We start from the raw sequence: 12,910 nt of genomic DNA, 5'->3' as shown, positions 1-12,910 counted from the left end.
TAAGAACAGAATATCTGAAGATGTGGAGAAATAATTTGGAATGCTAAGTGAAAAAATATTGCAATAATGTATAATATAACTATATTTATTTAAGAAAATACTATGTTGTGTATTTGAGAATAGAAAAATATCAAACTAATAAGAGTAACCATCTCCAGGGAGATCCTGACTGGGTTTTTTTCCTCCTTTTTTTTATTATATGTACTTTCAAAAATAAATTATATCGCTTCTGTAATATGAAAAAAGTTAAATACTTTTATTTAAAAAATAATCGTGGCCCTTAGGCAAAGAATCTGAACCCACGGGAACTGAAATTAAGACATTAAATTGGAGTTAAGTATGAGAATGACGACAGCAAGCATGGGATTTGGTTCTGGGCCACTCTCCCCTGAGGTGGCCAGCGCTTACAGGTGTTCTTGGGGCTCATGGAGGAAGAGAAGATGCAATCGAAAGCCAGTCCAGCCTTTACAAGTGAACTGGCTTGGCCGTCCCTCACTTCTATGAGTACCAAGCCCCAAACAGCTAGCCAGTGAAAAGAATAATTACTTCTCATTGTTTCTGTTCCCTCTAGTGACTTGCTGCTAATTGATACAGTGCCTGCAGCAATGAATATGAACCCATAGGGAAGGAGAGTAGCTGGGAAAACAAGGAAAGGAGCAAAGTCCCCAGAGAGAATTGTCATCCTGTTACCACCCTAGCCCTGCTGTTTGGGGTTCCTTTGTCACAAATACGGTTAAGCTTCAGGTGATTTCACTGGGCTCACCTGTGACTGGGGCCACTGAGAATCTCTACCAAGGGCTGCGAATTTGTACCTGCAGTCAGGCAGGGATCAATCCCTGAAGTGACCTGGGGCTTCTGTGCCTCCATAGGTCATAGCCACTGTGCTTCCCAGCCAGTTGGTACTGTGTGGAGATGTAGGGCTGGCCTTGTTAGATCTTCTGGCTTTTCAAATATAGTCTGTTTTTAACATGAAAAGGAATTTTAACATCGTGAAAGTAAACAGAAACCCATTTGGGGACATCCCTTTCAAACCTCTGACCTCTCTAAGGAGAATTTGGTAGTTCCAAAGACTCTTAATCTGAGGACATTTTTGGGTGACTGAGCTACTGCCCTAGAAGTTCTACCATTAGTGTCATTTTTGTAGGTTAGGGGCATTTTATAAGCAGCAGCAAACTGCTTTCTTGAAGGGACAGATAACTACCACCCATTAGCAACCCTAAGCTGAGTGAGATTGTCATAGCCTGTTGTCCATCAAGGCCTAAAGGAGTCGGGAGATGGTGGGGGAGCACGTGTCGATGGAAACACTACTTGCGAAATCCATAAACTAGCATAGAGTTCACTGAGGGAGGAGAAGGAAGCGTGGCTTTCGCATACTGTCCTGGATCTGCCCTAGGGTGCAGCCAACTCCCTAGAAAGAGGAGGGCCCCAGAATAGGCCAGACAAATAGCAGCTCTCAAAAATGTGAGAAGGAAGGGGAATCACAGAGTTTCACCCTGTTTATTATTCCAGGTCTACCTCCTTCTCTATCTTCCCTAATTAGAATGATCAGTCTCTCTTCTGAACCCCTAGACACTTAATTTTTAACTCAGTCATAGCCTTCACATTTTCCTCAATATTTTAGTTATTTATATACGCTTTCTCCTTCACTCAGTTAATGTAACAGTGAAATTTAAAAGCATTGTGCTAGTGGGAGCATAAGCCGTTTTTAAGGCAGAGATCATGGGTATTTCATCACCATCATAAGTACCGGCATCACAGCTCCCAGAACCTTAGTCTTTGTTGAGCATCGATGCTGTGCCAGGTGCAGAATAGGGATTGTAAGATATAAAAGACACACTCCCTGCCTTCAGGAAGTTCTCGCTCCAGCCTGGAAGGTGGGCACAAATAATTGATGTTCGTAATAACAGAGACGTGAAGTTTGCTGAGGATGCGAGGTATTTCCGGTTTTCATCACTGAGGAGTAATAACAGCAGTAATGACTGAGCATTTCATTGGACCCAGATACAGTAATGATATTGGGGCTGAGCCATTTGGGAGGGAGTCTGCTCCCTTTGGAGGCTTTCTGCCTACATTAAAGCGCAGCTGTTCTCAAGCAGCAGGCTCAGACTGGTCGTCGTTTGCATGTGGAGGGCAGTGATGGCCTGCACATTCCTTGTTTTTGTCTCTGTTTGGTCCATTCCCTTTGACACATACCCTTTGATGTCTTTGTTTTTTGTATGCATCAGATTTTTTGTTTTGTTTTTTGTTTTTTAAGGAATACAATAAGTAAATGAGAAAAGTATGTTAATAAGGTTAAAATTAAATTAGGATTCTCTGGCCACACTGACAAAAATGAAAATGGCAGCCAGCTAGTAGTACTTTGTGTTCTTGGCAAACTAACCATAGATTCTGCAGCATTTAACACAGACTTGTCCCACAGTTTCCCTTTGTGTTTTTTCCCTCCACCCCGCCATCCTCCCCACCTGTATTTTGATAGAGAACAGGTGGCTTTATACGCTTTGTGTTTGAGTCGGTTTCTAGATTTTAAAAATAATGTGATTTTAAAGAAAAGGGCTCTTATTGCTTTAAGCATCAGATCCTTACAAGGTCAACACTGCGAAGTGCATGCAGATCACATGGGGATCTTGTTTCAGTGCAGATTCTGTCTGGGTAGGACTGTGTGGAGCCTGGGACCCTGCGTTTCTAATAGACGCCCCAAAGAACAGATTCTGCTATTCTTTGGACCACACTTTGAGAGGCAAATTGACAGCAAAGTTCCTTTCCAGCTGTTAATCCTCTTTGATTTAAAGCTAGCAAATACATATGGGTTTAAGCCTTCATTTGTTATCACAAATATTAAGTGCTAAAATTCTTAAATTATTAAGATTGAATTTTCCTGTTTTGTAAGCCTAGGAAACGTTCGCTTCTCATCAAGTGGAAAATGTGAAGTTCTCATTTCATCATGACCCCAACCATTACTCTTTCCAAAAAGGACAAAAGTAACTACTTTTTAAATATTACTTGTGATGATTTTTAAATATTAAACGTAAATCTTTTGTTGATAGCTAATAGTGTTTCGTTCACATAAGCGAGGCGCACATGGCTAAGTAGAGAAATAACCAGACTCAGGAGAAAAACTAAAACCGGGCTTTATTCAGAGCAGGCTAAGAATTTCAAAAACTGACGAGGTGGATTTTAAAAACTGTTAATAGCAGTTTGTAGACTTGAGGATTGGTTGAATAATATTCTAAAAAGAAACTAAATATGCATTTTCCCATTTTTTCCCTTTGTCTTTTAGAGAAATCAACTTATCAGTAATTGGTCAGTATGTGGATTATCTTGTGGAAAAACAGGGAGTAAAGAATATTTTTGGTAAGTCATCTTTAAAGATTTCTCTACATATCTCTAGCTCAGTCCTTAGAAAGTAGCTCTCACCTGATTACTAGTCAGGAAGTCACAGTGTCATTGACTGAGTCTGGCTAAGCTATGTAAAAGTTGTGCATTTGTAGATTCATCGATTTTAGATCTGAAAAGCACCACAAGAGATTATCTAATTTGGTGGTGTGCCTTCAAAACAGCAAAAGTATTATTGGTATCTCCATTTCAAGAAGAAAATCTGTGGTTCAGATATGTTATTTGGTTGCCCAAGTTCACTCAGCCAAGAAGTGGTAATGTAACAACACATCCCTGGCTCCTCTCTCTTAGGCATGGGCTTTATTCTGTCTTCACCCAGACTTTTCATATTGTAAATGTAAGAAAGACTATGAATGCAGCACACAGAGGCATCACAGGCCTAGAAGTTAGCCTCGTTTATCCGTAGACGGTGGAGATGAAAAAATTAGCCCCTGAACGTTTTAAGCCTGAGATCTGCGGTTGCGCTCCCCGCACTGGTGTGTTCTGGACCTCAGCGCCTCGGGTTGGTTGTCATTCTGCGGACACAGGATCCCCTTCAGAACTGGAGGCACCTTGGTCATAATCAGAGCAGATTAGAACTTCTGTGAAAAGGCCGTATGTCAACCAAAACCTGATTACAGAACCACTCGGTGTCCCCTGCAGTGCCAAGCCATAGTGGGGAGATAGATTCTTCCTCCTCAAAGGGAGCATCCTCGAAAACCTTGGGGTCTCGAGACCCCAAAAGAGTGATAAAAACACTCTTTCCTGCTCCGCCTCACATCCCTCCCTCTTCTTCACCCCCCAACTGGAGCTCAGTGTTTGGAGCCCCAAAGTGCTGCCATATGCATTAGGCCCCAGTAATGTCCCCTAGTGCTATCTGCATCCTTCCTACGATCCATTAAGAGAGGACTGTAGTTGAAGGGAAAGTTTGGGAATCACACAGATCTGGATTCAAACTTCGATTATTTAGTGATTCGGAACCTCATATCTTCATCTGTAAATGAGAATTATTTGTACTTCATGAGGCTGTTGTGAGAAGAAGTGAATATCTAAGAGTGCTTGATATAATAAATATTAACATCCTGGTACTTTCTTATGAATTATCATTAAAAAAATAAATTGTCCCAGAGTGCTACCATGTCGACCTATGGCAGAGGCCATTTTAGATCTGTACTGTACACCACTGTCCTCACCCATAACTCCTACCTATGACTGCCTCACCATCCCAGTACTGGTGTTGGTTTTCCTGCCATTCAAGCCCCAATATCGAACTGGGTGGTGTGTTTGGAGATTTGCTTAAAACATGGGCAATTATCTCTGTCTTTATTCCAACTATTTGCTCTCTGCCCCTGATAACGATGACAGATTTGTAATTACAAGTCAGAATTAACCTCCCAAGGTGAGGATGCAAACAGGACTGAGTCTGAGGTGAAAATGGAAACATGTCATTTGCCCTCCCTGAACCCATCCTCTGACGTTTCTCCCTGTCACCTCCTCTTAAGCAGGGGTTTCTGACCCTGCCCCCAAGCGTTGGCGTAGGACAGGCAAAAGGTATTGGTTGGTCCCACTGACGGAATCTTTGTTTGGAACAGTGAATGGCACAACGGGAGAAGGCCTGTCTCTGAACGTCTCCGAGCGCCGCCAGGTCGCAGAGGAGTGGGTGACAAAAGGGAGGAACAAGTGAGTGGCTCCACCAGGATGAAAACACTCACCTGCAAGAGCTGTACCCAGTGCGGCTCTTCCCAGATGAGACGGCCTCCATGCCCTCTGGGCACAAGTCAGGCTCAGGCCAGCCTGTGGGAAAATGAGCAGGGACGCGAGGCTCCGGGCACTTTGGCAAGGAGCCGTGGCAGAGGTGCCCTTCCTTTCTGTGTGGAAGGGCAGCCTGACTGCAAGACACGCCTTCCTCGCAGTTGCTGGGAACTGCCGCTCATCTACCTACCAGGCCAGTCCTCGCAGTTATGTGTCCTTGGCCTGAGGGGCTAAGAGGGGAAGGTGCTGGTGACTGATTCTGCTATGCTCCTGGCTCTTCTGATGATCAGTTCATACCCCTTCCCTTCTCGGGGTGGATACGCGATGCTTCCAGCAGCCCTGCTCCCTCCCAGGTCTTCTCTGTGCTTCCTCTCTGGTCTTCTTTATGAGCGTATGATCAGCATGCTCTTTGTGGTGCTTCCTCTTACTGTCTTACTGAACTTTCTGCGTCCTCTCAACTTCAGTGTGATGATGTTTTTGTTATAACATTCAGGCCATGGTAAAACAAATTGGATGGTATCATTTCAATAAGCATATTCAAGTAACCATGTTTTATTTGTTGTCTGTTATGTCGTCGTGTTATGTACGTGCTGTGCTGGCACCGGAGATGTAAAGCAGGTGTCTGCCCCCATTGCTTACCGTCCAATGGAGATGTTGCCTCGTGAAAACTAACGTTCAGATCCTTCTGATAAGTAGTAGAAACAGGGATCAGAGGAGGGAATGATTGACGGTATCATAGGTGGAAGCAAAACTAGGGGGTACGCCCCATGGGGCAGTGAAAGGTATGAGGAGGTCATGTAATAAAGCTGCTGGTCAGAGCGAAACAGGACAGTCGGCTTCTTTTGTCCTGTCACAAGTCTTCTAATATCCTTTAAAAATTCCAACCTGATTGTATTACTTCCCAGCTAGGTCCCATCTTCCTAAGATATAACAAGTCAAGGATCAATGGAAGACTCAATGATTGGGCCTAAAGGGGAATGTGTGTCCCTCCCTGTGAGGATGAGATCTGTGTCATTCAGGGTCCCTCAGAATGCCCGCTAGGTCGCCTGGATTCACAGCTAAGTCTTACTAATCCTACCCTGAGAAGACCAGTCTAACTGGGGCCTCTTCCCATGGGGCCATGTGGAGCACCTCCAAAGGTGAACACTGGAGTCTCGGAGAAAACCTCACTTATGGCCAAATTCTGAGGACTTATGAGATAGGAAAAAGCTTTTTACCATGAATTCATTTCTCACATGGCTGGTTCCTGGTTGTACTCTTTGAGGAAACTTTTTACCTCTAACGACAACAAAAAAAATTCCTCATTTTTACACCTATCTTTACGTACATCCAGTACAACATCTACAACGCCTTGTCAAAACAAGTACTCAAATGTTGATTAACCAGTTACTGGTTTCAAATTTTACTGCTTAGTTGAACTTTAAGTTTTATTCCCTGGACATTCTTTTTAAAAAACAAAACAAAACAAAACAAAAACCCATAATTAGATTAATTTAAACAGCAGACTATAGAATTTAAGTCTTTTGAGATTGAGATTAATGAGATATTAGGTAACTGCTAAAGCCAGCACAAACCAGGATGATACCGCCTTCCATAAACTTCAAGTGATGCAACAGTGTTTTCTCTTTTGTAGGTTGGATCAGGTGGTAATCCATGTAGGAGCACTGAGCCTGAAGGAGTCACAAGAACTGGTAGGCACGTAGGTCCATCTGGGAGAGATCACTCGAGGGGTCTCCATTTTTATACTGAAGTTAAAATCAGTACCATTTTCGCTACATATTGGATGCTGTGCTGGAGAATACAAGGTGTGGGACCTCAGGGAGCTCATCATCTAGAAGCAGGCACAGAGCCATAGAGTAGCCCGAAGTGATGGCCACCATAGCAGAGCTTTGAATAGGAGATGGAAGCGCCTCTTCCTCTGAGCAAAGTAAGGGTGGCTTTAGAGGTGGCTAAGTTTGCAGGTAAGGAGCAGAATTCGAACCAACCTCAGTTTCCTCTAGGAAATAAAAAGCAAGGCCATCTGCTGGGCATAGAGGAGATGGAAGATGGGTTTCAGACACGAGGGGTAAAGATTGAGAATTGCTGCCAGAGAGTGAAAGAGAACTGAAACCCAGAAGACGGCCCGCCCCCAAGTTCATAGCAGCACTACGTACAATAGCCGAGAGGAGGAATCAGCCCAAATGCCCATCTAAGGATGAAAGGATCAACCAGATGTGGTACATACATACAGTGGGTTATTGTTCAGCCTTAAAAAGGAAGGAAATTCCTCCTGTCATAGCTACAATATGGATGACCCTTACCGAAGACATTATATTAAGTGAAATAAACCAGTCAAGTGAGTTAGGAGGGATTGCTATATTTGGTCTGTTTCCGGCACAAAGCCTCTAAAACCCTTGGAATTTCCTGTGATGAGAACAATAAAGGTGTCTCTTGTTATGTTAATGAGTGAGTTTGGAAAGCACCTGAGGATGGGAGAACCAACCAAGTGATTTACTTGATTTAAGGATTGGAACTGTCAGTCCCAATCCCCTCAACCCAATCTCTGGGGAGAGGGAGGCTTGAGTTAATTAGTCACCAATGGCCAATGATTTAGTCAATCGTGCCTATGAAATTATGCCTCCATAAAAATCCAAAAGGGCCGGGTTCGGAGAGCTTCTGGGTTGGTGAACAGGTGGAGATTTGCAGAGGGTGTTGTGCTTGCGTTAGGAGAGGGTGTGGACGCTGCAGACCCTTTCCCCATGGCTTTCCCCTCTCCGAATCTCCACCTGTTCACCAACCTGGAAGCTCTCTTCTTGCTGTTTCTAAATTATATCCTTTTGCAATAAACTGATAATCTAGTAAGTAAAAGGTTTCTCTGAGTCCTGAGCGAAATTTATCTACCCAAGGAGGAGTTGTTGGAATTGCCTAATCTATAGCCAGTGGGTCAAAAGCACAGGTGACAACCTAGGCTTACCACTGGCATCTGAAGTGGGGGCAGGGGAAGGGGACTGAACCTTAAATCTGTGGAATCTGACTCTCTGTCCAAGTAGGTAGTGTTAGAGTTGAGTTGAATCGTAGGACACCCAGCTAGTGTCAAAGAATTGCTCGTTGGAGTGGGGCAGCCCTGCACCTACACACATCAGAATTGTGACCAGATCCGTACTGGTCTTCTTTCTTCTTTTAAAGGCCAAACATGCAGCAGAAATAGGAGCAGATGGCATCGCTGTCATTGCACCTTTCTTTCTCAAGCCATGGAACAAAGGTAAGTAGAGACCTTTAAATGAGCAGCGCCTCACATGATCCACTTCTTTTTGCCTTCATTCACAATGATTATATTTAACTCATGAAAGTAAAGTTTTAAGGACTGGAGGCCTGAAGTTACGGTGGCACAGAGCTGTCGAGAATATTTGGCCTCCCTGGATCCATAAAAGAAAATACTTCTTGAAAGGATTTCAGCTCTTTTGCCAAGTTATCTGATTAGATCATCTCCCAACCCCGCCTCCCCACAACCAGGTCAACCTGTAGGTGCCTGTTTGGGTCAGGCGTCCACCCCTTGTCCTATCAGTTGTGCGCAGTGTCAGAGTCACATGGTAAAGCGTGGGACCATTTTTCTCAAGAGGAATAGAAGTGCTGAGCATTTTGAGACTACAGGTTCCATTCAAGGTTGAGTGAGTGATGAATTTGAAAAGAAATTTCACAGAAACATCTATTGTTTTCCCGAATATCAAGTTATTGCTTTCTCCTCTGCTTTCTCTATGGAAACTGTTTGTGGTTTCCAAGTATACTGAGTCCTTTTAATCCTTTTGATTGGCAAAAAAAGGAAATAAAATTTTAGAAGGATTAAAAACAGACAAGATGTTATTTGTATGCATGATTAAATAAATGTGTAACTAAATATATAATGGGTCGAAATTATCATGAAATATCACCTATTATTGGTAGAGAGAAAACAGTTGTTAATATGATAAGTGGTTTAAATACTGCTACTTAAGAAATTTAAATTGAGCATATTAAAGTATTTTTTTCTACATGGCTTTAAAAATTTTTACATGATACTTTTTCAAAAGACAAAGGAAAAACAACAAGTTAAACATAATAATTTTGTCAGAAATATTTATCACAGAGAGAACACAGCATCACAGTATTCAGCTGAAGAACGTAAGACTGTCTCTCCCTCTATCCAGTGGCGTGGAAAAGGCAAACAATTCTGCTAGGTTTATTTATCATCTGCAGTGTTATTGAAGTTGGAGTTCACACTGGATGATGTAGAAAGTCCCAATTCCTCAGTAAACTAGAGTGAGCTCTCTTCTGATGTATCTGGATTTCTCCCCAAAAGGATTGAATTCTTGTGAAATGTGCTTCTGCTTGTCCGTCTTTGACCAGATGTTGATTATCTTTTTGTTGTAGGATTTTCTCAGTTACAACTCTCTTATTCTGATCCTAATGCAATTCCTTGTTGTTCACCGACCACACTTAACCCCTCCGTGGTAAAAGAACAAGAGTCCTACTTGATAGGTATCTGGTTTTTATAAGACTATTTCATGAACTCTTCTTAATAGGTGGAAAGATTCACACCAGTTTTTTAATAGTACTTTAGCATGGTAAGAAAGAGATCATATCATTTTGGCCTTTCTACAGAAAGAAAAATAAAACTTTGAATGAAGTGAGTTGCAAAGACATGGCAGTAGTAATCTCAGGGATGGTAAGAATGGCCAACCAAGAATTTTCAGCTTCTGGAAAGGATGGCTGCATTTCAATAGACGGTTCATCCGTTAGGGAAAGCCAGTGTTTTACCTGTGTTCACATAATGACTTTTCCTGCTGCTCTTTCAGATGTCCTGGTTAATTTCCTAAAGGAGGTGGCTGCTGCTGCCCCAGCACTGCCATTTTATTACTACCACATTCCTGCCTTGACAGGAGTGAAGAGTAAGTACTGCTTCTTTCCATAGTTCTTCCCCTACCCCACATCTTACCCTATTGCACTAAGGAGCCCTATTCCTTCCCACCCACCCCATGTCATAAAAGCATAACACCGTTGACTAGATGGTTTCAGATGCTCCAAAATAAGTACCTCTTATCTTAAAGGAGTCAGCATTTATCGATCATCGACACCACCTTATAATGGAAGTTGAGTGTAAGAGTTGGCCCATAGGCACTCTAGCAGACACCCTGTGTCCATCACACACACCCCTCCTTCACATGGGAAGACACAGCCTGTAAGCCCCACTGGGAAAAGGACTGTGTCTGCTTTGTGCCCTACAGTATTCTCAGTGCCTGACACATAAAAAGATACTCTGGCTTTTTCGCACTTTTCTTCTAGCTTTTCTTTTGTTATTACTTCTCCAACAGGAAAATTGTCACAATTAGGTGAAAAATTTTAGGAGATTTTTTTTTTAATCTCATTCCTTTCTAACTTTCTTAAAAGGAAAAAAAATGGAAATAGTTCTTTATAAATATCCATCCATAGTCTTCAAGGAACTGAAGGCTCGGGGCTATAATTTGATGAGTACATAGGAGCTACAAGGCGAGGGCAAGTGGTTATGTCCAACCTGCAGTCAGTTCCAGCTGAGAACAGCCCTTGGCAGCTCAGTGCAGATGTGCAGGCTCGATTAGATGTTATTTGATATTTTCTGGAGATGTGCAGATTAACGAAGCATTTACTGTTTTGAGCAGTTCGTGCCGAGGAGTTGTTGGATGGGATTCAGGAGAAGATCCCCACCTTCCAAGGGCTGAAATTTAGTGACACGGATCTCTTAGACTTCGGTCAGTGTGTTGATCAGAACCGCCAGCGCCAATTTGCTTTCCTTTTTGGTGTGGATGAGGTAAGTCACTCCTCGGTGTATCCCACAGGTTAGTTTCCCTCCAGAACTATTTATGGAGCTGCTTATGTAGTAGCATTTTCTCTCTCGTTCATAAAAATGAATATTCTTTGTCTGTTTCTGATTAGCAACTGTTGAGTGCTCTGGTGATGGGAGCAACTGGAGCAGTGGGCAGGTAAGTTGGACTCATTTTTCCCAATAGTTATAAATGTATAAATGGTTATTTTTAAAAAGTACCCCCCCCATAAGAGGCAATGATTACCAAAATAGTTACACTTCTTGCATGTACATCTTTGCTATAGAAGTTGTCTTTCTTCCCCACATTCTTTCAGTGAAAGAAAATTACGTAGGGCTTAGCAACTCAGTCATTGTTATCAGAAGCTTCTATTGCAGTTCGAGTTGAGACACTGGTGCTGAAAGCATGCACAGAATTTTTCGGTCAGGAATTATTTGATCACACATAATAGAATCCCATTTGAACCAGCTTATATGAACTAGGGGGGGGTTATTTCAAAAGACTAAGAAATTACCTAAAACCCAAAAGGAAGAAGAGCAGCCAGGCCTAAGAGAAGATGAGAATATAGAACTACAAAGCTCTCGACAGTCAAGGCGACGTGTTCTCCATCTATGGTCCTGTGGAGACGCTCACCTCTGCATCTGTCTGTACTACTCTTTATTTCACCCTTCCTTCCTTCTCTCCAGACGGGCTTTCTCTGCTTCCGCATGCACATGATCAATCATGGCTGCCCAAACATGGTATCTCAGGATGTCACTAGGCAGTTCTGCCTCGTCAGATGTCCACCTAAGGTCCTATCTGCTGCAGCCAGGAAAGTAGAATCACGTGGCCTGATGCCTACTCATCAGTAGGCTTAGGGAAAGCAGGTAATTCGATTAGCATGGCCACTGCACATGTTAACCTAGTTCATTGGGAATGTGCCTGCATACAGATTTAAATGCTTGCTCTAACTGAAAGGGCATTTCTTCCCAGTAGGAAAAGTACAGGGGAAGAAAAATAACAGTCATGACATGTCTTAAAGAGCAGGTTCTTGATAAAGAGTGATTTCAGTTGGAAAGTGTTTTTGTATGTGTATGATATTTTTTAAATTTAATGCATCTAGACATCAGTTGGAAAGCCTTAATGGCTTGTTCACCAAGCCTGGGTGGGCTGGAGGGACATTTCTATCGAGGAAACCTGGCTTTCTGCATTTGCTAGCCATAGAACCTTTTTTCCCCCCCAGGAAATTTTAACTTTTTTGACTCTTGTTTTTTGGCCTCCATACCAGAAATTTTAATTGTCAACATAATTTATAAGCAAAGTACACTTGGTTAGACCTTGTGTCTTTTTAATTATAATCATATTTCTCTCTGTCTAACTGAGGACACACCTAAGACCCCTGGGTATTCTGAAACTCCTCACTCGTTTATGTACATGTTGCAACTTAGGGGTGCTTCACACCTACAAGTGACTTTTCTCAGCTATTATATTTTGTTTTCCTTACTTTATTACCGGAGTATAATATGAACTTCACGTTCTTGGCATCCCTTGCTGTTGACTCCAGGGTCTACATATATGAAGACCATTCTGTTCTTGGTACATCAAGATAAATATGTTTTCTGATACTGTCTTACTATATAGGAAGTCATTAGCAGCTGGGGAAACATCCTTGTCATGAATTTATTTAACCTTCTATCTTTCTGGTTTCTCTAAGAATTCAGCAATTAGTCTAAGATATTTCTTTATTGGTAAAGTTAGAGCTTTATTTTAAAGTCTGCTAGAACATTTTTTCAGATCAAATGACTTATTCTCACTTCATTTTTGTTGAATCGTAATAGATGGCAGCATGAAGTGATGGAAGGTCTTTGTGATGACTCTGTGGCCCTTCTTCGAGCCACAGTTTCTTCACAGAGAAGAAGGAACCAGGCCAACTTTGCAGGGCTTTGAGAAGATGAGACGAGATTTATGTCAAGCACCTAGAATATAATAGGCAC

General features: G+C 42.3%; 1 protein-coding gene across 1 annotated transcript in view; it reads left to right on the top strand.

Annotated features, from left to right (window-relative positions):
• NPL (N-acetylneuraminate pyruvate lyase) overlaps positions 1 to 12,910 on the top strand; it is a 24,688-nt gene that overhangs the window by 4,482 nt on the left and 7,296 nt on the right. The window contains exons 2-8 of the mRNA XM_011361204.2: positions 3,278 to 3,351; positions 4,965 to 5,052; positions 6,758 to 6,815; positions 8,290 to 8,365; positions 9,936 to 10,028; positions 10,776 to 10,924; positions 11,050 to 11,096. Coding sequence (XP_011359506.1) covers positions 3,278 to 3,351; positions 4,965 to 5,052; positions 6,758 to 6,815; positions 8,290 to 8,365; positions 9,936 to 10,028; positions 10,776 to 10,924; positions 11,050 to 11,096 — 585 coding nt within the window. The remainder of the gene's footprint in view (positions 1 to 3,277; positions 3,352 to 4,964; positions 5,053 to 6,757; positions 6,816 to 8,289; positions 8,366 to 9,935; positions 10,029 to 10,775; positions 10,925 to 11,049; positions 11,097 to 12,910) is intronic.

The sequence above is a fragment of the Pteropus vampyrus genome, unplaced genomic scaffold, assembly GCF_000151845.1.
Source record: "Pteropus vampyrus isolate Shadow unplaced genomic scaffold, Pvam_2.0 Scaffold65, whole genome shotgun sequence".
NCBI lineage: Eukaryota > Metazoa > Chordata > Mammalia > Chiroptera > Pteropodidae > Pteropus > Pteropus vampyrus.
This window is presented reverse-complemented; position numbering and strand designations above follow the sequence as displayed.